The sequence below is a fragment of the Nomascus leucogenys genome, chromosome 10 (assembly GCF_006542625.1).
Source record: "Nomascus leucogenys isolate Asia chromosome 10, Asia_NLE_v1, whole genome shotgun sequence".
NCBI classification, from domain to species: Eukaryota; Metazoa; Chordata; class Mammalia; order Primates; family Hylobatidae; genus Nomascus; species Nomascus leucogenys.
The window spans coordinates 2,934,505-2,958,150 of record NC_044390.1 but is presented as its reverse complement, the minus strand read 5'-3'; the positions used below and the strand labels follow the sequence as shown (position 1 = coordinate 2,958,150).

General features: G+C 57.9%; 1 protein-coding gene across 8 annotated transcripts; it reads left to right on the top strand.

The window, feature by feature from the left end:
* Positions 1 to 135: 135 nt before the first annotated feature.
* EPN1 (epsin 1) lies at positions 136 to 21,747 on the top strand. 8 transcript variants are annotated; one of them, XM_012499937.2, is made up of 11 exons: positions 164 to 404; positions 3,506 to 3,835; positions 11,452 to 11,701; positions 14,919 to 15,043; positions 15,325 to 15,399; positions 15,896 to 15,979; positions 17,737 to 18,040; positions 18,670 to 18,780; positions 18,937 to 19,020; positions 20,709 to 20,966; positions 21,129 to 21,747. In XM_012499937.2, exons 2-11 carry the CDS (start codon positions 3,608 to 3,610, stop codon positions 21,335 to 21,337), a joined length of 1,728 nt encoding a protein of 575 aa, XP_012355391.1. In that variant the 5' UTR covers positions 164 to 404; positions 3,506 to 3,607; the 3' UTR covers positions 21,338 to 21,747. The 8 variants fall into 8 exon arrangements, with proteins under 8 accessions (XP_030675413.1, XP_012355391.1, XP_012355390.1 ...); XM_012499936.2 differs by having other exon boundaries at positions 18,934 to 19,020; XM_030819550.1 differs by having other exon boundaries at positions 175 to 404; positions 3,486 to 3,835.
* Positions 21,748 to 23,646: the final 1,899 nt, after the last annotated feature.

Here is a 23,646-nt window from a genome sequence, read left to right as displayed (position 1 = left end):
TCCCGTGAGCACCCCATGGATCCCCCACTACAGCGGGCGGAAGTGACGTAGAGGCGCCTAGCAACGGGGGCCAGCGCGCCGGAAGTGATGCCTTCCAGGTTGGCTTAGCTGCGGAAGCGACTTCCGCCAGGGCGGGGTGCGGCACGGGAGGGCAGGGAGCGCGGCAATTTCCGCTTCCGGTCCGTCGCCTCCTTCGGTTGCTTCCCGTCTCCTCGGCGGCTCCCCTCCCCCGCCCGGCTCTCCGCGCCCCTTCTGGGCGGCGGGGCGGCGGAGCCGTCGGCGTGCGGTCCTCCTTGCGTTCGTGCGTGCGCCCGTCGTCCGGCGCACGCCCCGCGACACCGAGGCCGAGCGGGGCAGGGGGCTGACCGCCATGACCCCCCAGAGCCCGGCGTGAGGGGGCCGAGGTGAGCGCGGGGCGGAGCGCGGGGGACGCTGGCCCGCCTGCCCCGGGCGTTCGGGCCTGGGCCGCGGCGCGCGCGGGCTCGCGCCTGGCCAGTTGTGGGTGTCTCTGGCGGCCTTTGTGTCTCTGCTCCTGTGTCGGCCTTGACTGTCCCCGTGTCGGTTGTCTGTGCCTGTCTGTCTCTCTCTCGTGTCTGTGTGTCTGTCAGCGTCTGTTTCCTGTGGGCCTCTGCCTGTGCCTGTTTCGGTGAGCTTAGAAAAGGGTTTGGAGATAGGAGTGTGTTTGTGTGTCTGTCCCGGGTCTCTCTCTCCTCTGTCTGTCATGTCTGTGTTTGTCAGGATTTTGTTCGTGTCTCGCTGAGTTTCCGAGTCTTCTTTTCCCTAGGTGTCTCTAGCCCTTCCCTGTGGGCTTTTCTGCCGATGGTGCAAATCTTACCCCCGCCCCGTCTTCGCATCTGAGTTTTGCCTCCATACCTATCACCTCCAATCCTGAAGTTTCTTTCCAGGAATCTGTTACTTGGTCTAGAATCTGCCCCTTTTCCCCAGTTTTCTGAGTCTCTGGTGTGGTGGTGAAGAGCCCCAGCCTTGGATTCAGAGGCCCGGCTGCCTGCTAAGCTGTGTAATATTTGCTAGGTGATATTCTCCATCTCAAAACCTCAGCTTCCTAGTCGTAGGAAATCCGTAGTTCATAGGCATTCGTAGTTCCTACATCATAGGGTCCTTGTGCATGTAAGTTGAGGTGATGCTTGTAAAGCGCCTGAAGGTATCTGACACATAGCAAGTGTGTAATTACTGGCAGCTCTGGTTTTTACTGTTAAAATGCTTAGAAATTTTTACACAGTAAGTGTTAGATATCGGTCGGTTATTGGAGTACTCCTTGGAGAACTTTGCCATATCCTTTGTATTCCTTTTAGTCTAAGAATTCTCTTCGAACCAATTTAATTTGAAATACAGTCTCATTCTAAGCAGTATCTGAGAGATCTTAGCTTTGATGTGCTAGTTGGGTATTTTTTTCTAATGCACGCCAAATAAGTACAGAGTATTAAGATAGTGCATTTTCTGCCGTCACCCTTTTGGAACTGTTCTCTGTTTTTTCTCTGATAATAATAGCAGCCAGTGTTATTGAGCGCCTGCTATCTGTGGGGCACAGAGCCAGGCACTGTGTGTACCCATCTTATTTAATCAACAGGCCTGCCAGGTAGGAATTCTTTCATTTCAGAGTTGAGCAAACTGTGTCTCAAGGAGGTGTGCGCTGCAGGTAGCTGATGTGGCCAGGATTTGAACCCACATTTTGTATTCTTTGCCATTAGATTCCATTTTTCTTGTCTCTTATTTCTCAGCGCCAGGTCTCTTTTTGTTTCTGGGCCTCTGTCTTTCCTCCTTGGCCTCCTGCCTCCCTGTCTTCCCATGTTCCTGTATCTGCTGCTGCTTGTATCTTTCTTACTGTGTCTCTGCTTAGCTCCCTCTGCCCGGGTTTTTATGTGTCTCTTTCTGTCTCTATTTCTTGTCAGTCCCCTTCTCTGTATTTGTTATATCATCTCTTCATCTTAATGTGTCAGGCCGGGGCTGTTTTGGGACTCTGGAGAGTTACTTTTTAACTAGCTACATCTGTCTTCAGGTGCCTGGCTCTCTGGCCTGAGTTCGAAGCAGAGGCCAGCCTCTCAGTCATCCCTGTCTCTCCTGCGCTTACGTCATGGTGGGGCTTTGAAAATCTCCCTCTGTGGCTTGTTGGAGCCGCATAGATGGGTGATCAGAGCTGGCCCTGGAACCAGGCTGCTGCAGGAGTGAGTCGTGTGTCCCTGGACAAGGGGCTGAACCTCTGTGTCTCAGTTTCCGCCCTGTGAGGTGGCTGTGAATCATGGGGTTGTTTTAAGGATTAACAGTTAATACACGTAAAGTGCTTAACACAGTGCCTGGCATGGGACAAGAGCAGTGCGAGTGTCTGCTGGTGTCATCATCATTTACTTGACTCTCCTGTTTCTCATCACCAGTCTTGGGATGGGTTAATTTAGGTTAATTTAAAAGTATGAGTTTTGGAGTTCAGGTGGGCCTTGGGTTGAGTCTGCCCTGCCATTCCTGGTGTGTGACCCTGGTTGAATTATTTAACTTCCAGGACCCCAGGCTCTGCATGCAGTGTTGAAAAAGGTAGCGTCCCTCTTGTGCTGAGCCAGCACCTGGCACTCAGCTGGGACCCAGGCAGTGGGGCTGTTAGGTCCCTTGTCTCTCCTGAGCCTTGGGCTTCCCCTGTCCTTGGGACGTCTGGTCTTCTGGCTTCCCCAGTTCTTCCTGCCGCCCTGGGTTGGCTCCCTGCTCCTGCCCCTGCCCCTGCCCCTGTCTTTAATCCCTTCTTCAGCCTTCTTTCCCATGTGCCCTTGTTTCTGCTGTGGATTCCTGCCCCCTCTGCCCTTGTTCCAGAGGTCTCTCCTGCCCTCCCTCTCCACTTCCTCCTTGTGTGGTTTACTGAATGGTTTTTCTGGGCCAGCTTCTTTGCTGGGAAAAGACACGTCCAGACAGACATGTTCTCTGCCCCCATGGGGCATGTGGGTTGACCTTAGCTACAGAATCAGACAAAAGAATATAAAATCATGAAGGAGACTGAGTTTACTGATGAGGCTCCAGGGATAGGTGACTGTGATGTTTGGGTGTGCACCTGGGAAGTGTAAGCAGAGCCCTTGGGGTGAGTGGATATCCCTGGGTGAGGAAGAAGGAAGAGCTCCTGGGCAGGACGGAGGGCCTCCTGATGCGCCGCCTGTGTTTACAGGGCGTCAGTTCCCTAGATGACCTCATGGAGCCCCATTTGACAGAAGAGAAAGCTGAGGTGCAAAAGATCGCAGCCCGCCCAGGGTGGCCTGGCCAGGAAGTGCTGAGCCAGGGTGTGGGGCTGCGATCTGCCACTGCATATACTCTGCCTCACTGAGCAGGGGCCCCAGCAGGAAGGGGGCAGCCTGTTTGAGGAACCGAAACATGGATGGGGTTACTTTGAGACCTAGAGGTTAACAAGGGACCGAGCCTTCTGGGCCACAGTTAGGAACTCATCTTTGACCCTGAGGGCTCTGGGCAGCCCATTGTCCCATTTGTGTTTCCAGAGGTCCTGTTCCCCTCTCAGATGCGGTGACCTGCCAACACCTGCCGCAGCCTTCATCCGGGAGTCGCCCCATCTCTCCACACATCAGGGGCCCTGTGCCCCTTGCTGCTGCAGCCGGGCACCATGTCGACCTCGTCCTTGAGGCGCCAGATGAAGAACATCGTCCACAACTACTCAGAGGCGGAGATCAAGGTTCGAGAGGCCACGAGCAATGACCCCTGGGGCCCATCCAGCTCCCTCATGTCAGAGATTGCTGACCTCACCTACAACGTTGTTGCCTTCTCGGAGATCATGAGCATGATCTGGAAGCGGCTCAACGACCATGGCAAGAACTGGCGGCACGTCTACAAGGTCAGCATCCTGCTCTCCTCCCCGGGCAGGTGCAGGGGCTCAGGCGGGAGGACGGGAGCCCGTGTCGTGCACCCTGCCTGGGACGGCATCCCGGTTCTCAAGAGGAACTGGAGAAGAGTAAAATCTCTCTTTTTGTTTAATGAAGGCAACGAATATAAGGCTAAGAAGTTTGGAGCCTTGTGGTTAAAATCTGTTTTTGAGTGAGTGGTGCGTTCGTAAGATTCACGTGCTCAGGAGGCCTGAGAGGGCCCACGGTGCCCATCTCTTCTGTGTGCCCAGACACCCAGTTCCTTTCCTCACAGCAGCCAGGTTTCTGCTCTGGGCCCCATCTGTGAATGCCTCTCAGGCAGGTGTGTGCTCCCCGTGGCACAGGTGATGCCACGCTGGGGATGAACGCTGGAACGGCACAGTGTTCCCACACTTCTTGTCAGACTCAAAAGCCTGCATGCTGTTTGCTGGCATCGATCTGACAGTGGGAGAGACAGGACCGTAGGGATGGAATGCAGATGGCAGGTTGGTGCTGGCCAGGAGTTGGAGGGGAGGGTCACCTACAGAGGGCAGCACAAGGACATTTTGGGGGCAGTGGGACTGTTCTGTGCCTTGAGTGCCGTGGTGGCTTCATGGCCTCTGCATTTGTCAGAACTCAGACTGATGTTAAAATGAGTGAGTGTTACCATATGTAAGTTAGACCCCAATTTAAAAAAGGAAAATGAAGGCTGGGCCCGGTGGCTCAAGCCTGTAATCCCAGCACTTTGGAAGGCCAAGGCGGGTGGATCACGAGGTCAGGAGATCAAGACCATCCTGGCTAACGTGGTGAAACCCCGTCTCTACTAAAAATACAAAAAAAAATTAGCCGGGCGTGGTGGCGGGCGCCTGTAGTCCCAGCTACTCGGGAGGCTGAGGCAGGAGAATGGCGTGAACCCGGGAGGCGGAGCTTGCAGTGAGCCGAGATCGCGCCACTGCACTCCAGCCTGGGTGACAGAGCAAGACTCCGTCTCAAAAAAAAAAAAGAAAATGAGACTTTATCTTAAACATTCCCTATCAGGATGTAAAAGATTTGCCACTTTTTTTTTCTCTTACGACTGCAGAACTTTCAACTCTATGCATCGGTCATAATTTATTTAACTAGTGCCTTGTTGACGGATTCTTTTAAAAAGGGTTTTGCAGTGTTTTGCTTTTAAGAATGAGATTGCCATGAATATCCTTGTACCTTTGCTGTTTTCTAGAACTGGAGTTGCCGAGTCAAGAGGCTCGTGCATGTGTAATTTCGGCAAATGTGGCCAGAGTGCCCTCCATGGATGTGGCCTAGTTGCTGGCTCTGATCCACTGCCCACACATGCAGATGGCAGGTTTTGGGCCAAAGGGGTCGTGCCTGTGAGCAGGACTCAGCGAGTGGGTTTTCAGAAGGGGTCGTGCGTGTGAGCAGGACTCAGCGAGTGGGTTTTCAGTTTGCTGCTCTTGGGGTCCAGGGGCCTTAGCATCCCCACGTTTGGTCTTTGGTTACTGTCTTCCTCGTGTTACGGCAAAGTGGCCAAGGACATGGGCTGGGGCCGGGTTATACTCCCAGTGGCGGGATCTCAGGCTCGTCCCTGAATCTCCCTCTGTGAGGGCCCATGGAGTCGATTCACGTCTGACTTGGGGCAGGGGCTGGTGAGTGTTAGACTCCTGCTGTTGCGGTTCCATTGGCAAGCATCTGCAGAGGGCCCGCTCTGGGTGTCTTGGTGCACAAGACCAACAAGGCCCCACCCTCATGCGCTTAGACCTGGGCCTGCTCTGGCCAAGGTCCCTGTCGTTGCTGATCTTTGAGACTTCTGCCGAGGCGAGGTGGTTCCCTCCACTCACAGATGAGGCGGCTGAGGCCCGGAGTGTTGCAGCACTTGCACATGGGAGCAGGGGTTGAGGCTCGTTTCCCGTGATTCGTTTTCATACCCATCCCGACACACCAGGACTGGGTTGAGTCATAGATTGAATCAGTTATTGGTCATTTATTGCGAAGGGCTGGGTGGCGTTTGTTTAGTTGAGAATCTTGGAAAAGCCTGGAGGTGCAGGTGAGCCTCTGTGGAGGCAAGGAGGCGGGACGGGGCTAGAGGGGCAGGTGGGGCTGGAGGGGTGGGTGTGCAGAGGCGGTGAATCCAGAGGGGCCCCAGACGCAGATCCTTCCTGGCCAGTGGCTGGGATGATGCTGCTGGGGGCAGAGACAGAGTGGCCTGTGGGCAGGGCTGGCAGGTGCCAAGGCCTGAGAGTCTGCTGGGGAGCATGCTGTGCTGGCGGCCGGGGTGGACGGCAGGGCAGGGCAGGGCAGGAGAGGGGACGTGGCCTCCAGTGCCAGGCGGGGCTTGGGCTGCTTCCTGAAGGAGGTGGGAGAGTCTCCATGGCGAAGCAACTGGATTTTTGTGTTCATGCCGCATTTTTGTCCTGAGGCTTCCTGTGGGCAGCCTCTTGCTGGACGGTGCTGGGGACCCAGCCCTGATCAGACCCGACCCCGGCCCTCAAGCAGCTCCCGGGTAGGTGGGAGTTGAGCTGATAGGCTGGTGGGTGCCATGAAGGGGGGAACACAGCACAAGGCCCTGCAGGGCTCAGGCAGTCAGGGTCCAGGAGGGGCTCCCTGGGTCCAGGTCTAGCCAGCGCCTCCCTTCGTGGCTGACCACTTCTATCCCGCAGTCCCTTTCTGGAAGTACGGGTGATGAGGACAACCCCACAGGCCCAGAGGCCCTGAGCCACTGTGCAGCTGCTTCACCCCCTTTGGCCCTCTCCGGAGCCCTCTGTGCTGACCTGTTCTGGCATGAGGGCGAGTCCTCTTGCTTCCCACCGTCCCTTCGCCACATAGTCTCATCTTGTCACTTCAGCCCCAGGTGGTGGGTTGTGCAGGAGCAGTCTTTCCACTTTGATGGATGGGGAAACTGAGGCCCAGAGGCGGAGGAGGTGGCCTGCCCAGGCTTGTGGGGGAGCTGGGGCTTGAGCCCATCTGTTCTGAGCCCAGGCTGTCCCACCCTGTGGCCCTGCTGGCTGGCACTTTGTGGGTCTTATTGTCCCTGTGGAGAAGGAGGGTGAGCTGTGGGGGCCTTGCAGGCCTGGCTCTGCATGGCCTCCCTGCATGGCCTTGGGGGTGAGTCTTGGTGAGTAAGGGCCGGCGTTTATTTGGTACCTTGTATGTGTAACACACACAGGTTCTCATGAAATCCACGGTTACCCTGTAAAGGAAGTTCTTTTTCTCCTTTTTCTCTGTTTTCCAGATGAGGAAACTGAGATAAAGGAGCTCAGCTCTACCATGCAGGGTGCGGTAGAGCCAAGAGAAGCCCCGAGCGCAGCCTCTGGGCCCTGCACTGCCACCTCACTTCTGAAGAATGCAGGGTCTCAGTCTTGAATTTAAACCAGGGGTCAGCAGAGTACAGCCCACCGGTTGAAATCCCACTCACAGCCCATTTTTGTAAATAAAGTTTTATTGGAACACAGCCAGGCCCATTCATCTGTGGCTGTGGAGTAGTTGAGACAGACAGTATATGGCCTGAAAAACTGAAATGTTTTTCATCTGGCTCCTTACAGAAATGTTTGCTGATCCCTGTTTTAAACTGTATTTCTGCATTGCAGGATGTCCTTGATAAAGCTGCCTTTAACATTAAAGAGGACTATCACTTTATGCAGTTGCCCACTGCTTTTTGGTTGTTTTCAGAAAAGCAAAGGAGGAATAATGACTTATTTTGCAAACTTTTTTTTTTTTAACTTTTTTAGAGACAAAGTGTTGCTCTGTAGCCCAGACCGGAATCCAGCAGTACAATCATAGCTCACTGAGCCTTGACCACCTGGACTCCAAGCATGGTTGAGGAATAGCTGGGACCACAGGCACACACCATCATGCCTGGCTGATTTTAAAATAGTTTAAATTTTTTTGTGGAGATAGGGGTCTCACTGTGTTGTCTAGGCTGTTGCCTAGGCTGGTCTTGAACTCCTGGGCTCAAGCGATCCTCTTGCCTTGGCTTCCCAAAGGGCTGGGATTATAGACATGAGCCACTACACCTTCCCCACTTGCTCACTTCTAAAATAGGGTTTTAAATTTTTCATTAAGGAGTTGCATGCTAAGCACATCATGAATGTATAACACAGCGGTTACGCATGTGGACACCTGTGTAGCCTTCACCTAGAGGGAGGTAGAGGATACGTCCAGCCTTCCAGGTTCCCTCAGGAGACCCGTCTCCCACAGCACCGTGTCTGACTTCTGTCCGCCAACACTGTTCTTGAGCTTTATATATGTGGAGTCGCACATGTGGTCTTTTGCTCACCGTCACCATCAGGTCAGCAAGGTTGACCGTGCTGTTGCATGAAGCAGTTGTTCATTTATTTTGAGAAAGAGTCTCACTGTTGCCCAGGCTGGAATGCATTGGCATGTTCTCGGCTCACTGTAGCCTCCACCTCCCGGGCTTAAGCAATCTTCCTGCCACAGCCTCCCAAGTAGCAGGGATGACAGGCATGTGCCACCACGCCTGGCTAATTTTTTGTTATTTTATTTATTTATTTATTTTTTAGAGCTGGGGTTTTGCCATGTCACCCAGGATGGTCTTGAACTCCTGGACTCAAGCGATCCACTCACTTTAGCCTCTCAAAGTGCTGGGGTTACAGGATTTTGCCACTGCACCCAATTTTATTTATTTAATTATTGTTTCTTATTTATTTATTTATTTATTTATGAGACAAGAGTCTCACTATGTTGCCCAGGCTGGAGTGCAGTGGCGCCACCTCGGCTCACTGCAACTTCTGCCTCCCAGGTTCAAGCAATTCTCCTGCCTTAGCCTTCTGAGTAGCTGGGATTACAGGTACCTGCCACCAGGCCTGGCTAATTTTTGTATGTTTAGTAGAGATGGGGTTTCACCATATTGGCCAGGCTGGTCTCGAACTTCTGACCTCGTGATCTGCCCACCTTGGCCTCCCAGAGTGCTGGGATTACACGTGTGAGCCACCACGCCCAGCCTACTTTTTGTTTTTTCTTGAGACGGAGTTTCGCTCTTGTTGCCCAAGCTGGAGTGCAGTGGCGCTATTTTGGCTCACTGCAACCTCTGTCTCCCAAGATCAAGCGATTCTCTTGCCTCAGCCTCCTGAGTAGCTGGGATTACAGGTGCATGCCACAATGCCCGGCTAATTTTTTGTATTTTTAGTAGAGATGGTGTTTCACCATGTTGGCCAGGCTGGTCTCTAACTCTTGACCTCAGATGATCTGCCCACCTCGGCCTCCCAAAGTGCTGGGATTACAGGCATGAGCCACTGTGCCCGGATATTTATTTGTTTCATTTATTGATTTATTTTACTTATTATTTATTTTTGAGACAGAATCTTGCCCTGTCGTCCCGGCTGGAGTGCAATGGTGTGATCTCGACTCACTTGGAACCTCTGCCTCCTGGGTTCAAACGATTCTCCTTGCCCCAGCCTCCTGAGTAGCTGGGATTATAGGCACATGCTACCACACCTAGCTAATTTTTTGTATTTTTAGTAGAGATGGGGTTTCACCATGTTGGCCAGGCTGGTCTCAAACTCCTGACCTTGTGATCCTCCCGCCTCGGCCTCTCAAGATGGTAAGATTACAGGTGTGGAGCCACCATGCCCGGCCTTATTTATTTATTTTTAAATGGAGTCTCAGTCTGTTTCCCAGGCTGGAGTACAGTGGCGTGATGTTGGTTCACTATAACCTCTGCCTCCCTGATCCAAGGGATCCTCCCACCTCAGCCTCATGAGTAGCTGGGATTACAGGTGTGCACCACCACGCCTGGCCAATTGTTTTGTGTTTTTAGTGGAAACGGGTTTCATCATGTTGGCCAGGCTGGTCTGGAACCCCTGACCTCGGGTGGTCCACCTGCCTCAGCCTCACATAGTGCTGGGATTATAGGCGTGAGCCACCGCACCTGGCCTCGTTTATCTTTTATTTCAGTGTAAGTGGTAGTCCCACTGTGTGAGTGTACCATAGTTTATGTATGTGTTTCACTGTGCGTGGGTATTTGCACTATTTCCCGCTTCACAATCTTTTTAGCTGCGATACCAAAGTCCAGAGAGCTCTGGAAACAAAAGTATTTCGTGATCCATTCGGCACAAAGTCTGATCCAGACCGAAGTGAGGTCGTTTAGGTGGCGTCTGTTGGTCCCACAGTAGTGTGGCTGTTGGCACGACTCTGCCTGGCGCGTTCTCTTCTGTGTTGTATGTGCCTTGTTTTCCTGGTCTGAACTCAGGAAAATGTTGAATTCCAAAACACAAGGGCTCCAGGAGTTCTGGACCTGGGACTCCTCTTGGCTTGGGGTGTGATAAGGCATAGCAGTGGCTTACCTGCTTTCCTTTCTCTGGTGTAAATACCTTGAGGGCCGGTTAAAAACTAATCTCTGATGACACTGTAAATACTGTTAACACACCTTCGAAAGGCCTTGCCAGAGCTAGGTCCAGCTGCCTCAGAGGGTGAGGAGATATGAACGGCCCTGGCATCTTTCCTGGCAAATTTCTCCTTGGTTCGGACGGAGCTTAGCTGTGATAGCTAACTCTTCCCCTAGGAGCCCTGGGTGGGTTTCTGTGGCTCTGTGAAGGCCCTGGAATCCCCTGCAGAAACAAAGGTGTGCCTTTTTCTGAGGTCAGTCACCAAGACACCCCCTGCAGAGCCTTAATGGGGCCATGACCCCTCAAGCCCAGGACTTGAGCCTGCACTCGGGAGAGCCTCAGAGACCTTGGTCCCCCCGCCCCCACTATTAATTTCAACTTGTTGAAAGGGAATTTGTTTTCATATTGTAAAATACAGACATACCAAAGGGTGCAGATTGAAGGATAATGTTCCCTCCGCTCTGTCCTTTTGCTCCTGGTGGTGTGGAAACTGGGTGCCCTCCCGAGAGAGCCCAGGCCTACGCAGGCCGTTGCGTGGATCGCTTCCCTTCTTGCAGTGGTGATAGGCTACTGCTCCAGGCTGTTAATACCAGCGTGAGGTTTTGCAGTCAGTACACATTTCAAACGAGTACTAAGACCCCCTTCATTGTGATTTAACTAATGTGGTTTTCTTGGCCATGTTACTTTAGATTTTAGTTGTAGAGAAGTAGACAGGGCTCCGGGATGCCAGGTGATGCCCACGGTGGCTGTGGTGCCTGTAGCTGCCATTTCCTCTTTTATTTGGATTGAGATGGACCTCCTACACTGTGCAGTTCCCTTCATATCGCACAGTTCAGTGGCATTCAGCCCATTCACAGTGCTGTGTGACCACCTCTGTCCAGCTCCAGAACTTCTTCATCGCCCCAGAAAGAAAACCCATAGCCGTCAGGTGGTCTCTCTCCATCCCTCCCTCCACCCCCGGCAACCCATAATCCACTCCGTCTCTCTGGATTTGCCCATTCTGGATGATTCACGTCGATGGAATCATAGGCGATGTGGCCCTCTGTGCTGGCGTCTGTCGCTGAGCGCAGTACCTCCGTGGCTGGTCCCCGTCACAGCGTGGGTCCGTGTCCCTTCCTTTGCATGGCCGTGTTGTACTCTGTGGGGACAGATGTGTGTCCACCCGCTGACGACAGGTGGGTTGTGGGCCTTGCACCCAGTCAGCCGCCCCAGGGCCTGGGGCCCTCCTTGTGCCCAGCGTGCTGACCGGGCGTCCCTGTGCCCGCTCGCAGGCCATGACACTGATGGAGTACCTCATCAAGACCGGCTCGGAGCGCGTGTCGCAGCAGTGCAAGGAGAACATGTATGCCGTGCAGACGCTGAAGGACTTCCAGTACGTGGACCGCGACGGCAAGGACCAGGGTGTGAACGTGCGTGAGAAAGCTAAGCAGCTGGTGGCCCTGCTGCGCGACGAGGACCGGCTGCGGGAAGAGCGGGCGCACGCACTCAAGACCAAGGAAAAGCTGGCACAGACTGCCACGGGTGAGTCCCTCCCTGCGGCCCCTGATGGCCTAGAGTCTGTCCTTCGCCTGCCGCGGCTCCCGGCACCCAGCCGCCCGCTGCTTTCTCTCCCAGCCAGGAGGGACCGAGGCATCCCCCTTTTCTTCTCCTCACCTGGGCCCCTTGCTCTGGTCTCACTTGGGCCCTTTTTTTCCCTTAGCACCTCCCATGCAGCAGCTCTGGGACCCTTCCTGCCTCTTGCCTTGTGCCCCAGGGCAGGCCTAGAATTGGGAACTTTTATTCCGCTCCCCCATAGGCTCAGGGCCTGAGGGCGGTCAGTGCTGGGGACAGGGCTCTGAGGGGACACGCACAGTGGCCCCTGAGGGTGCTGTCCTTCTGTCTGTGCTGAGATGAGGGGAACATCGGAGAGGCAGAGGGGGGCCTGGAAGAGGCACAGAAGGAAGGCCAGAGCCAGGGCCTGCAGGTTGCACCAGGCATCTGGGTCTGTGTTACGAGCCTTGACGGGGCCTTCTGGAGGCGGAGGACTCAGTCTGGTGGGTGGTGACCAGCACTGAAAACAAAACTTGAAATAGTGCATCCCACATCGTCAGGCCGAGATCTGTCCCACAAAACATTTCCAGTTATGTGATGGGTGTATGGGTCTCGGACTGTGCCGGGAAGTGTGGTCTATGCTGGTTGGGGGCTCACAGCTGTGAAGAGACTAGTCCGGCTGCTCAGGACTGGGAGGGAGGCTGGAGAATGTCTGCGAGGCTCTTCTGCTCTCCAAGAGAGTGGAGGTGCCTCAGTTAGTGGGGGTGCGTGGGATGGGGAGGGGCCGCCAGAGCACTGCCCTGGAGGTGGAGGTGGGTCAGCCAGGCCGGTGCAGACAGCAGGAAGGGCCTGTGGCCCCCGTGGGGTCCGGCTCGAGGGACTGGACTTGTTTGGGGAAGTCTAGGCCTTCTGTTTGGACAGGTCGCATTTGGGATCACCGTTCAGCACCCCCGGGGAGACATGGGTGTGACGGGGTGTGTGCGGCCCTGCCCAGTACTCCAGAGTAGGGACCCACGAGCCGGTAGATGGCGTGAAAGCAGAGAGAGTGTGAAGTGGAGGGAAGGAGGCCAGTGTGGCGTGGGAGTGCTCAGAGCCAGGGACACCAGGAGGGAGTGTGGGCGGCAGAGCGGGGCTGGTCAGTTCAAGGCAGGCAGGCAGGCAGGTGGGCGGTGGGGTTGGGGTGGACGGAGGAGGGACATTGGCAGTAGCTCGGAGGAGAGTGGGAGCCCCAGGTAAGAGGCCTGAGGGTGGGAGATCCTGGCTCGGGGGTTGTCAGACTCTGTGCAGGGCCAGAGCCAATGTCCTCTGCATTGCTGGCCATGCCTTCCCATCCCAGCTGCCTGGCTCCTCCGCTGGCAGTTGCTGGGAAGCAGCTGCGCCCCTCTGACACTCACCAAGGTCTCCGAAATTTGAATTTTATGTAGTTTTCACGTGTCTTTTTAAGACTTTTAAGTTGTTATTTAATTTTTTAAGGGGACTCTGAATTTTCGCCCATCTTGGTGCATTCTTTTCATTTTTTCCAACCATTGAAAAATGTAAAGGCCTTTCTTAGACCTTCTCAGGCCAGCTGTGGCTGCCACTGTGGTGTGCTGGCCCCTGTCCTGGAGTGAGTTGCATGGAGGGCTGTGGCTGGGGAGGAGGATGGGGGCAGCTAGGGAGTGCGCCCTGAGACCCCCAGCGGGCGGGGAAGGGCCTGCGGTTCCCGGGCAGCACTGAGGCGGGGTGCTCCGGTGATGGGAAGGCCTGGGTGTTGCCGGCTGGGTGCTGGTATTACCTGTGATGTGGGAGGTGGGGCCCTCAGGGCTGCTGGGATTTAGCCACCACCAGGCTGGGGGGTTAGGGGCATTTGCAAGGTAGAGGTTGGGCAGTGGGGTGTAGATTCCCAGCACCTACCTCTGAGAGTCCCCAGAGCTTAGGAGGAAGTCGCAGGGGCAGGGAAGAGGAGGAGGGGCCACGGAGGTGTGGTCCTCCCTGTGCGCTGGCCTCACCTGTGCCCCACGCTGCCCTTCTATCTGCCCATCCCTCCAGATGGCCGCTTACCCACCCAAGTCCGTCAACCCCTGCTGGTTCTCTCATCCTTTCCTCACTCATAACCCCAGATGGTCACCCTTTGGCCCCGCTCTGCCGCCCACGTGCTCCCTGGAGCATCCCATGCACCCAGCCCTGCTGGGCACACCACACGGGGGCCAGCCTGGGGGCCCCTGGACCCGGTGCAGGTGGGGCCGCCAGACAGCTGCCTGCTGCGGCTCCAGGCGAGGGGAGCCAGGGCCTGCTCATCAGGGAGAGGCCTGGGTCTGGGGAGTGGGTTGGGTGGGGACAGAAGTACAGGACATAGGTGCAAGGCGTCTTGGAGCTGGAGCGGACAGAACTTGCTGATGAGTGCACAGTGGTTGGGAGGGCAGGGCAGGAGAGGCAGGGTCCGCCCTGGGGCTCTGGAGGCTGGGGCGATGGCCCTGCGCTCGGCGGGCCTAGGGCCTGGTTGGAGCCTGTCCTCTGCACTGTGGAGGGGCAAGGGTCCACAGGCCTTGGGGGTGGAGAGAACAGTGTCAGGACAGAGTTTGAGGGTAGGCGGGGTTGCTGAGAGGATGTTGCAGTGGAGGCCGGGGATATCTCAGCACCCTCCTGGAGGGTCTGGCCCTGCCTTCCTGTGTCCTCTCTCTCCCTTCCCCTCCTGCTCCTGGAACCAAGGGCTCCTCGCTAGCCCACTCCCCAACCCTGACTAGGCCTTGGATCCCGCTGTCTCAACGGACCCTGTTCTCCCCTCTGAATTCCAGTTGTTCCCTGCCAGAGCTACCATTCTCAACAAGCCCTGGAAACCCGGGAGGAAGGACCTCCCGTCCCCCAGGGGCCCAGGGACAGACCCCAGGCACGCGGAGAGGCAGGCCCTGGTGGTGGCAGGGCTCAGAGGTTCCTGGGGTTCCCCACCTGCTTATTATCAGACCGACTTTTGCTCTGGTCCTTCCCTGATGCCTGGCCCCTCCTGTGGGTGGGGCTGCCTGCGCTCCTCCCCTGGGGACCCTGCATCCCCACCCTTCCTCCTCTGAGCACCCGGCGTCTGGTCTCCGCCTCTTAGTCCTGCAGAGGTTGTAAAGGGTAGGGGACTTGGGGGGTGGGGTTGGACACTGAAGCCCCCGTCTGTCTAGGCTATGGGGTTTCCTGTCTCTCGTTCCCTGGTCTGGGTCTCACGCGTTTCTCCCCCGCCCTCCAGCCTCATCAGCAGCTGTGGGCTCGGGCCCCCCTCCCGAGGCGGAGCAGGCGTGGCCGCAGAGCAGCGGGGAGGAGGAGCTGCAGCTCCAGCTGGCCCTGGCCATGAGCAAGGAGGAGGCCGACCAGGTACTGGGCGTGCAGCTGGGGCTGTCTGTCCGCCACCCGCCTCCGCGCCTCAAACGTGGGCCTGGCCCTCACTGTCGCTGTTCCACGTGCTGTCACTTGTCTCCTCCCCAGTCCTGCCTCATCCTCACCCCGCTGTCCCTCTGCGTGTCACTCTCTGGCTGTCCCTCACTGGTTCAGGGACCCCCAGCCCTCTCTTTCTTCGGCTCTATCTGACCCTGGCTCTGCCTCTGACTCTGCCTCTGGCCCCTCCCGCCATGCCCCTCACGCTCTCTCTCCCCTAGCCCCCGTCCTGCGGCCCCGAGGACGACGCCCAGCTCCAGCTGGCCCTTAGTTTGAGCCGAGAAGAGCATGATAAGGTCAGAACAGCCTCCCTTTCCCTGCCGCTGCCAGGGGCTCCCCTCAGGCCAGCCCCGTCGCCCCTCTTCCTAAGTCACCCCCCACCATCCTGCTGGGCCCGAAGCCCACAGGCTCACGCGTGTTGAAACCTCAGTACCTTCAGCCATAGGATGTAGGACCACAAGTCAGACAGAGCCTGGGTGGTGGCCAGCACAGCCGTGCCAAGGTTGCTCGGGTGACCAGGATCCATTCCTTCCCCCATCGCAGGAGATACCACCGAGGCGGGTGCCTGTCCTCCCCGGGTGCCCCAGCACAGCACCCCACTCCCCTCATCCCGTCCCACCTGACCTTTGACCCAGGTGCCCCATCCCCATTTCATACATTGTCCGCATCCCATCGAATCCTTCAGCTGCCTTCGTTGGGGTGGGAGGGGTCGCTGGGGCTTCCGGGCTGAGGTGGCATCTGCCCGTGGCTCACGTTCTCGTGTCTCCCTGGCCACTGCCCGTGCCCCAACAGGAGGAGCGGATCCGTCGCGGGGATGACCTGCGGCTGCAGATGGCAATCGAGGAGAGCAAGAGGGAGACCGGGGGCAAGGAGGAGGTGAGCGGGGCTTGCTCTGCCCTCCCTGGCCCCCCCGCAGGTGTCCGTCCATTCCATCGCTCATTACTGCATGGCCAGGTCCCTGGAGCAGAGACTGAAACACAAGGTCCTGGAGCTGGGCCCTGGGTTTCCAGGCCTGGTCGGCCTCTCTCTGCCTCTCCCTCCCCGCTGGGCTGAGGCCGGTGACTGACCACGCTGCCCTGCGGCCACCTCCTGTGGTCAGCGCTGGCCATCTCCCTTCGGGCTGAGCACCATGAGGGCCACCACCGGCCGCCACAGCTGAATGGGGAGGCCCAGAATAGGCCAACAGCCTGACATGGCCACAGGGAGGAGGGCGCAGGACTCACCCATCTATCACACTTTGTCGGGCACCTCCTTGGTGCCAGGCCGTGTGCTGCATGCCCAGGGCCTGTTGGTGAGCGAGGAGGCATGGTCCCGCCCTGGCGAACAGTGTTTCTGTGGCGTCCCTGTGCTCTGCATCTGAGTAGCAAACCCTCCCACAACCTTGCACTTTCAGGTCACGCTTCGGTACTTCTCTGTGACGGGCCCGCTGGCTGGTTCTGTTTCGTGTCAGGGCTGAGGTCACTCATGCCTCTGGGCACAGGGCATCCACACTGGCCTTGCCCTCCAGCCTCCTCCCCTGGCCTCTCCCTGGTTATTAGTCTGTCCCTAGTGTCCTCACAGCAGAGTAGCTGCTGCTGCCGCCCCCCAGGACAAGCTCGTCGGGCTGGGTTGGAGTTGCCTCATCAGCCTGTGCGCTGCTATTGGTCTCAGCAGGTCCTGAGGCCAGCCCAGGTTTGAGGGGTGGGGACAAGGCCCCCTCTCCATGGGAGGCGGCAGACAGCTTGTGGCCATAAGTGATCAGGCGCAGTGGGACTTTCTTGGTAGACGGAAAGCCTCTTTAGGTTGGCCTCGGCCAAGGGGTCTCTCATCAGTGTCCACCACAGCTCAGTGACCCGAGTAAGGGCTGCCCTGCTGGGGGAGCACCAGCTCTCATCCATCTCTTCTCCTGCCCTGCCCTGGACTCAGCTCTTCTCCCCTTCCCATCCCCCCTGGGGCCTTTGCCTCACGGGTACTGACTGGAGATGTTTGCATGAGTATGTTGGGGGCATCTGCACGTTCTGAGACGGGCTCTGGGTAGCTGGGCCCGTCGTGTGCCTGCCTCCAGAACACAGGACCGTCGTGCATGCGTGTGCGTGCGGCATGGGAAGGCCTGCAGCGCGATGACTGCGGGGTGACGGCGGGGCAACGTAGGGGGCATCATGACGGGTGTTCAGGGTGACCTGAGTGGGTTCATGGGGGGCTTCCCAGGGGAAGGCATGGAGCAGGGGCTGGCCAGGCTGGCTGAAAAAGGCACAGTGGGCAGAGGGAGGATCGAGCTGCTTCGGGTCAAGCGAGGGGAGGGCTTGGCCTCCATCCTCAGTTAGGGCCGGGCAAGGACCTGGGAGCAGGTGGGGTTAAGGGGCTGCCCTGCTGCAGTGTGGAGAATGGATGTGGGGCAGGGGTGGGGCTGTATTGGGGCTCCCTGGTGGTGCCTTGGGGTGGGGTAGGTGGGCAGGGGTGGGCCGACCCCAGGACGGATGAGGAGGGAGGGCAGGTGGTATGTTTGGGGCCTGCCTCCGTCTCACCCCTTATGGATGGCTGCTGTCTGGACACCCAGGGCCTGGCCACCTCCCCCGCCACGTTCCCCAGCTTGGTCCCTGTCCCGGGCTTCCCACCACTTCTTCATGCTCCTTCTCTTCTCTCTTCCCCCACAGTCATCCCTCATGGACCTTGCTGACGTCTTCACGGCCCCAGCTCCTCCCCCAACCACAGACCCCTGGGGGGGCCCAGCACCCATGGCTGCTGCCGTCCCCACGGCTGCCCCCACCTCGGACCCCTGGGGCGGCCCCCCTGTCCCTCCGGCTGCTGATCCCTGGGGAGGTCCAGCCCCCACGCCGGCCTCTGGGGACCCCTGGAGGCCTGCTGCCCCTGCAGGACCCTCAGTTGACCCTTGGGGTGGGACCCCAGCCCCTGCAGCTGGGGAGGGGCCCACGCCGGATCCATGGGGAAGTTCCGATGGTGAGTGCGTGGCCCACTTGCATGCAGTCCCTGCGCCTGTGTGCACCTGTCCTTGGTTGACTGTGCCCTTGGACAGGGACAGATCGAGCCAAGTGGCGCCAGGCAATGGTGGGGCGTCCTGGGTGCAGGGGAGGGGGCAAGGGAGGGGGTCAGATGAGAGCCCAGGACAGGGCGTGTGAGATTGTGCCTTGGAGGACATGGGGGCTGTGCTGTGGGGAAGGGATAGCAGTTCAGCCGAGGGGCAGAGAGGCTGCGGCCAGGGCAGAGCCTGTGTGACGTAGGCATCTGGGGAGGGCGGTGGGTGGAGTTGGGAGGTGCAGGTGGAGAAGGGGCCTGACACCCAGCTGGACAGGGGAGGGGTGGGGGAGCTGTGGGAGCTGAGGGAGGGCTGGGCAGGTCTGGCAGAGGCTGTGGGGAAGCCCCTCACCCCAGCTGGGGTCCCAGGGGCAGAGCCTGGCAGTGATGGCCAGTTGGAAGTTGAGTGTGTGTGCGGGAGGCCGGGTGCAGTGGGCTTCTGGGGGGCAGGGAGGCTTTTGTGTGAACAGCCACAGATTCGGAGGCAACGGTCCCCCCTAGCCATCTGGGCAGTCAAGGTTGCCAGCCCCTCATGCTCTTCTGTCCTCACCCAGGTGGGGTCCCGGTCAGTGGACCCTCGGCCTCCGATCCTTGGACACCCGCCCCGGCCTTCTCAGATCCCTGGGGAGGGTCGCCTGCCAAGCCCAGCACCAATGGCACCACAGGTACTGGAATGGGGGTGGGAATGGAGCCCCGGGTGGGAGTGAGTGGGAGAAGTTAGTGTTGAGTGTCCTAAGGGAGGGGTGGACGCCTGGACTGGAGGTGGGGGTGAGGCGGGGCCCCAGGGAGGGGCTGAGCAGAACATCCTGACCCCACAGCAGCCGGGGGATTCGACACGGAGCCTGACGAGTTCTCTGACTTTGACCGACTCCGCACGGCGCTGCCGACCTCTGGGAGCAGCGCAGGTGAGCCCCTGCCCCCGTTCCCAGCGGCCAGAGGGAGCCTCCCCTAGCTCTTCGGGAGCCCGGTCCCGTGCTGTCTCTGTCCCACTCCAGGCAGGGCTGGCTGGACTTAGGGATGAAAAGTTCAGTTGGGTAGAGTGGGCCAGAACCATCCACTTGTCTTTAAAAGAAATATGCGTCTTTATTTTAGAGAAATTGCAGACTTAGAGAAAAACTGAGAATTGTTCTCAAGGTTTCCCACCCGAATGTTGACCTCTGACCCGTCTCTGCCTCCACATCGCTTGAGTGCCTTGCAAACTCTCCAGGTGTCTCAAAGAACACGGACTGTCTTGTCCTGTGCAGTGAGCTGCGTGGACGGGTTTGGAAGGCAGCTGAGGCTCCCCTTCCGGGTCCCCACTCACCTGCTGGTGGCTCCGGGGCCGGCCAGGGTGCGTCCTCATGGGTGCTGCCTTTAGCTGCCCTGGCTCCCTGGGGTTTTCAGCTGGCATAAGCTGGCGCCCACCGCTGGTGACAGGCCCATCTGCTGAGTCCCTGAGTGGCTCTTCCGTCAGGAGTGTCCGAGGTCATGGTGGGCCGCTAGTGCTTCGCCGTGGCCCTCAGCTGATACCTGTCTGTCCCATGATGAGTCATGTCAGCCTTGATCTCTTATTTTTTTTTTTTTAAGTGAGCTGTTACTGAAGAGCAGGTTGTGGTACAGAAACCTGTTTCCACTGATGAAAGACTGGCAGCTTGCGGGGAGTGAGCTGTGCCCACGCTTCTCTCCTCTCATTATCTAGGTTAACGTAGAGCAACCTTCCAGCATGCAGTTTTCCTTCTTTTAGGCCTTTTTTTGTCCCATACAAATGTGTGCATTTTTTCAAGATTAGATAGATTTCTTAAATCTATTTAAAAACAAAATCAGGCCAGGCGCAATGGCTCGCGCCTATAATCCCAGCACTTTGGAAGGTCAAGGCGGGCGGATCACCTGGGGTCAGGAGTTCAAGACCAGCCTGACCAACATGGCCGAAACCCCGTCTCTACTAAAAACACAAAATTAGCCAGGCATGGTGGTGCACGCCTGTAATCCCAGCTACTTGGGAGGCTGAGGCAGGAGAATCGCTTGAACTCAGGAGGTGGAGGTTGCAGTGAGCTGAGGTTGCGCCATTGCACTCCAGCTGGGCAAATGAGCGACACTCCTTCTCAAAAAAAAAAAAAAAAAAAAAAAAAAAAATCAGACCTCCAGCCAACAGACGTCTTCACGTCTTCACGCTGGCCCGGAACACGTGTCTGCGCTGTCTGTCCACTTGGAAGCTCCCTCCGGGGCTGTGTACTCAAGGAGCGTCTGAGGGCAGGCTCCTCTGAGCCTGGAGGCACCTGTGAACAGGCCCCCACGGCCTTCCCCTACCGGCCTAGAGACCCTGGGCGGCCCCTCCCTGAAGCAGTTGCTGCCCTGTGGTTGTCAGAGGGTAACACCTGCTTCTGTCATCCCTCCTGTTTGCTCACTGGAATCAGACCCACCTTATGGGAATCTGGGCTGACGTGAGGTTTTGGCCTGGGCAAGTCATGCTCCCACTCTGCCCCTCAGTTCCTCCTTCCCGAGGCCTCTGGGCACCGGGCTCTTTGAAGCGCCCCCTGTCATGGCCTATACTGCTCCCGGGTTGGAGCCTCACTGCTATCTGCCCTGTCTGAGCCCCTCTCCTGGCTCCTTCCAGGGGAGCTGGAGCTGCTGGCAGGAGAGGTGCCGGCCCGAAGCCCTGGGGCGTTTGACATGAGTGGGGTCAGGGGATCTCTGGCTGAGGCTGTGGGCAGCCCCCCACCTGCAGCCACACCAACTCCCACGCCCCCCACCCGGAAGACGCCGGAGTCATTCCTGGGGCCCAATGCGGCCCTCGTCGACCTGGACTCGCTGGTGAGCCGGCCGGGCCCCACGCCGCCTGGAGCCAAGGCCTCCAACCCCTTCCTGCCAGGCGGTGAGTGTGAGCCCATCACCTGCCCGAGCCCTCCCTGTGGGTTCCCCCAGAGCAGGTGCCTCACGGGGCAGGGACCTTGCCCTTTGCCTGCACATGCTGGATGGACACAGGTGGGCTGCGCCACTGATTCCACTCCGTGTCTCTGGTTTTCTCTTCCTGCAGGAGGCCCAGCCACTGGCCCCTCCGTCACCAACCCTTTCCAGCCCGCGCCCCCTGCGACACTCACCCTGAACCAGCTCCGTCTGAGTCCCGTGCCTCCCGTCCCTGGAGCGCCACCCACGTACATCTCTCCCCTTGGTGGGGGCCCTGGCCTGCCCCCCATGATGCCCCCGGGCCCCCCGGCCCCCAACACTAACCCCTTCCTCCTATAATCCAGGGCGGAAGGGGGCCTGGCTCCATCCGGCTGCCCCATTCTGGCTCCCTGGGAGATCAGTGTTGTGAGTGCATGTGAAATGGGGGATCGCCGCCCCCAGTGCCCTTCCCCTTCCTGGGGCCCACTCACACTACACCCTCTTCCTTTCCCACCCCACCTCTCCGGAGAGAAACTGGACATGGGGCCTGGGGAGGGGAGCTGGCCAGAGGAGGACCCCTTTCCCGTGGCATTAGAAGGGGGAGGGGTGGCTGGGGCCCCCACCCATTCCCCCTCCCTCCAAACTCCCAACCCCCAGTCAGTGTTTGAGCCTCCTCGTTCCCCTCACGCACCCCCTCACGCACCCTCGGTGAATCCTTGGTGATGATTTTGGCAACTTTGGGAATAAATGGCAATTCCCACGGGCTTGGCTCCCCCAGATTCCCATCTGTGATTTCGTCACGGGCTTGGCTCCCCCAGATTCCCATCTGTGATTTCGTGTGTCCCCCAGAGCCCCTTCATCCAGCGACCCAGGGCTCAGGTCCTGTCTCTGTCTGGGGGGAGCTGGGAACCAGCCCCTCTGTCTTGGAAGCCCTGATTTCCCTGACCCTCCCAGGTCAAGGGGTGGCTGGGTTGAGGGTGGACGGTGCGAGGCCTGGCGGAGCTGTAGCCCACACAGGTCCAGGTGGTCGGGAGGCCACTCATGGCCAGGCGCTTCCGGTGCAGGAAGCCTTGCTCTTGAGGGGACACCAGGATGAGGTCAGAGAGTGCACTGGGGTTCAGGGAGGAGAAGAATCCTGAGAGATGGCACATGTGCAACACAGGTCACCGTCACCATCGTCCGGGCCCACTGCAAGCATCACTAATCCATCCCTGCACTCCTGGAAAGCCGGCTCAGCCTCTGCCGGCTGAGCTGAGTGGACCATCAGGAGCGTTCTGGTTGTCCTCTGTGTGCTCTTGTCCTGAGCTGGACCACACGTGGTGAGACCATCCGGGAGAATCCTCGGGCCGCCTTGTGAGGGGGGTGTTGCTGTCATCTTCAGGGCTAGGTGACAGCTTGTTGCAGGCCCCACAGCCAGGGCCTCAGGGACAGGGATCTGGCCATGTCTGTTTTAAGTGGAACAGGCTGTTCTTCCATGTGGAGTCTCCCTCCGTGATCCTCTAGGGTCAAGTCCTGACGGCTGGGTTCGCTCCTTCAGTGACTCCGACAGGTCTTGTCTCAGAGGTGCTGGGGTGAAGGCTGTGTGGGGCCAGGCCCCTGGGGTCAGACTTCTTGCCCCTTCTGCCCGGGAGATGCTCTGGGCTCAGGGTAGGGCCAGACAGCTGCGTCACAGGGACACTCGCTATGGGTCGGGGTCCAGGGAGCACCAAGCCAGTGGAGTGTTGGAGGCCACTGAGAGGGACATGACGGTGGTGTCTGAGCAGCCTGATGGCCACCCTGTGTGCCCCCTCCTTGGTGGACAGACCTACGTCACCTGGGGATTGCAGAGCAAAAGGAGTGCCATTGGGGTGATGTGAGGCTGGGGTTCTGTTACTTGCTGTGAATTGGGTCATGACCTGTGTTGGGGTGTTCTCTGGCCTCCACTTGCCCCTGCAGACCAGGGTGTCTGAGGGTTGTGGGGGGCTTGATGGAGGAATTGCTGACCACACTATGCAGGAAGGGGTGGGTCCCAGGGACACAGGAACTTTGGGATCAGCTGATTCCAGATTTAGTTGCAGAGGAGCATCCCCCTTGCTTAGCCAGGGAGGGGAAGCCCTCTTTTCACACCCGGCCTGGGTATGTTGTGGGAGAGTCATTTCCCGGGAGGAAATGGGGGCTGTTACCGGGGGAGGGGGTGCCGTCCCTGGGCAGCAGCAAGCGTCCCTTACGCTTGGGCTGTCTGAGACCCTGCTGCTCTAGGTGGTTGTGATGGGGGACACCCACAGGGCACGGAGAGCCAGCTGAAGGCGGCAGCTCTGGGTGGGATCGCAGGGAAAGGGGAGGCGAGCCCCCCTCTTGACAATTTTGGTCTCCCCAGAGGGTCATAGCTCCTCGGCCCCTCACTTGTCAGGCCCTCCATTCACCAAATTAAGGATAAGTTTCACGATTTTGCACTGCAGAGCCTTCGCTCCCTTTCTCTTCAAAAAAGCTGAGGAGGAAGATAAAATGATACAGCTGGGCTTAGTCCAGCGGAAGGGTTAAAGGTGTAAGGCTTTAATTCTCCCCACCATTTCCTCATTTGGCAAAACAGAAAAGACAGGATTGAAAAACAAGAAAAACCCAGAGGCTTGCACATAAATTTGGGGCTTAATTACAGCGTCTTCGGCATCTTCCTTTCCCTACAGTGCGAA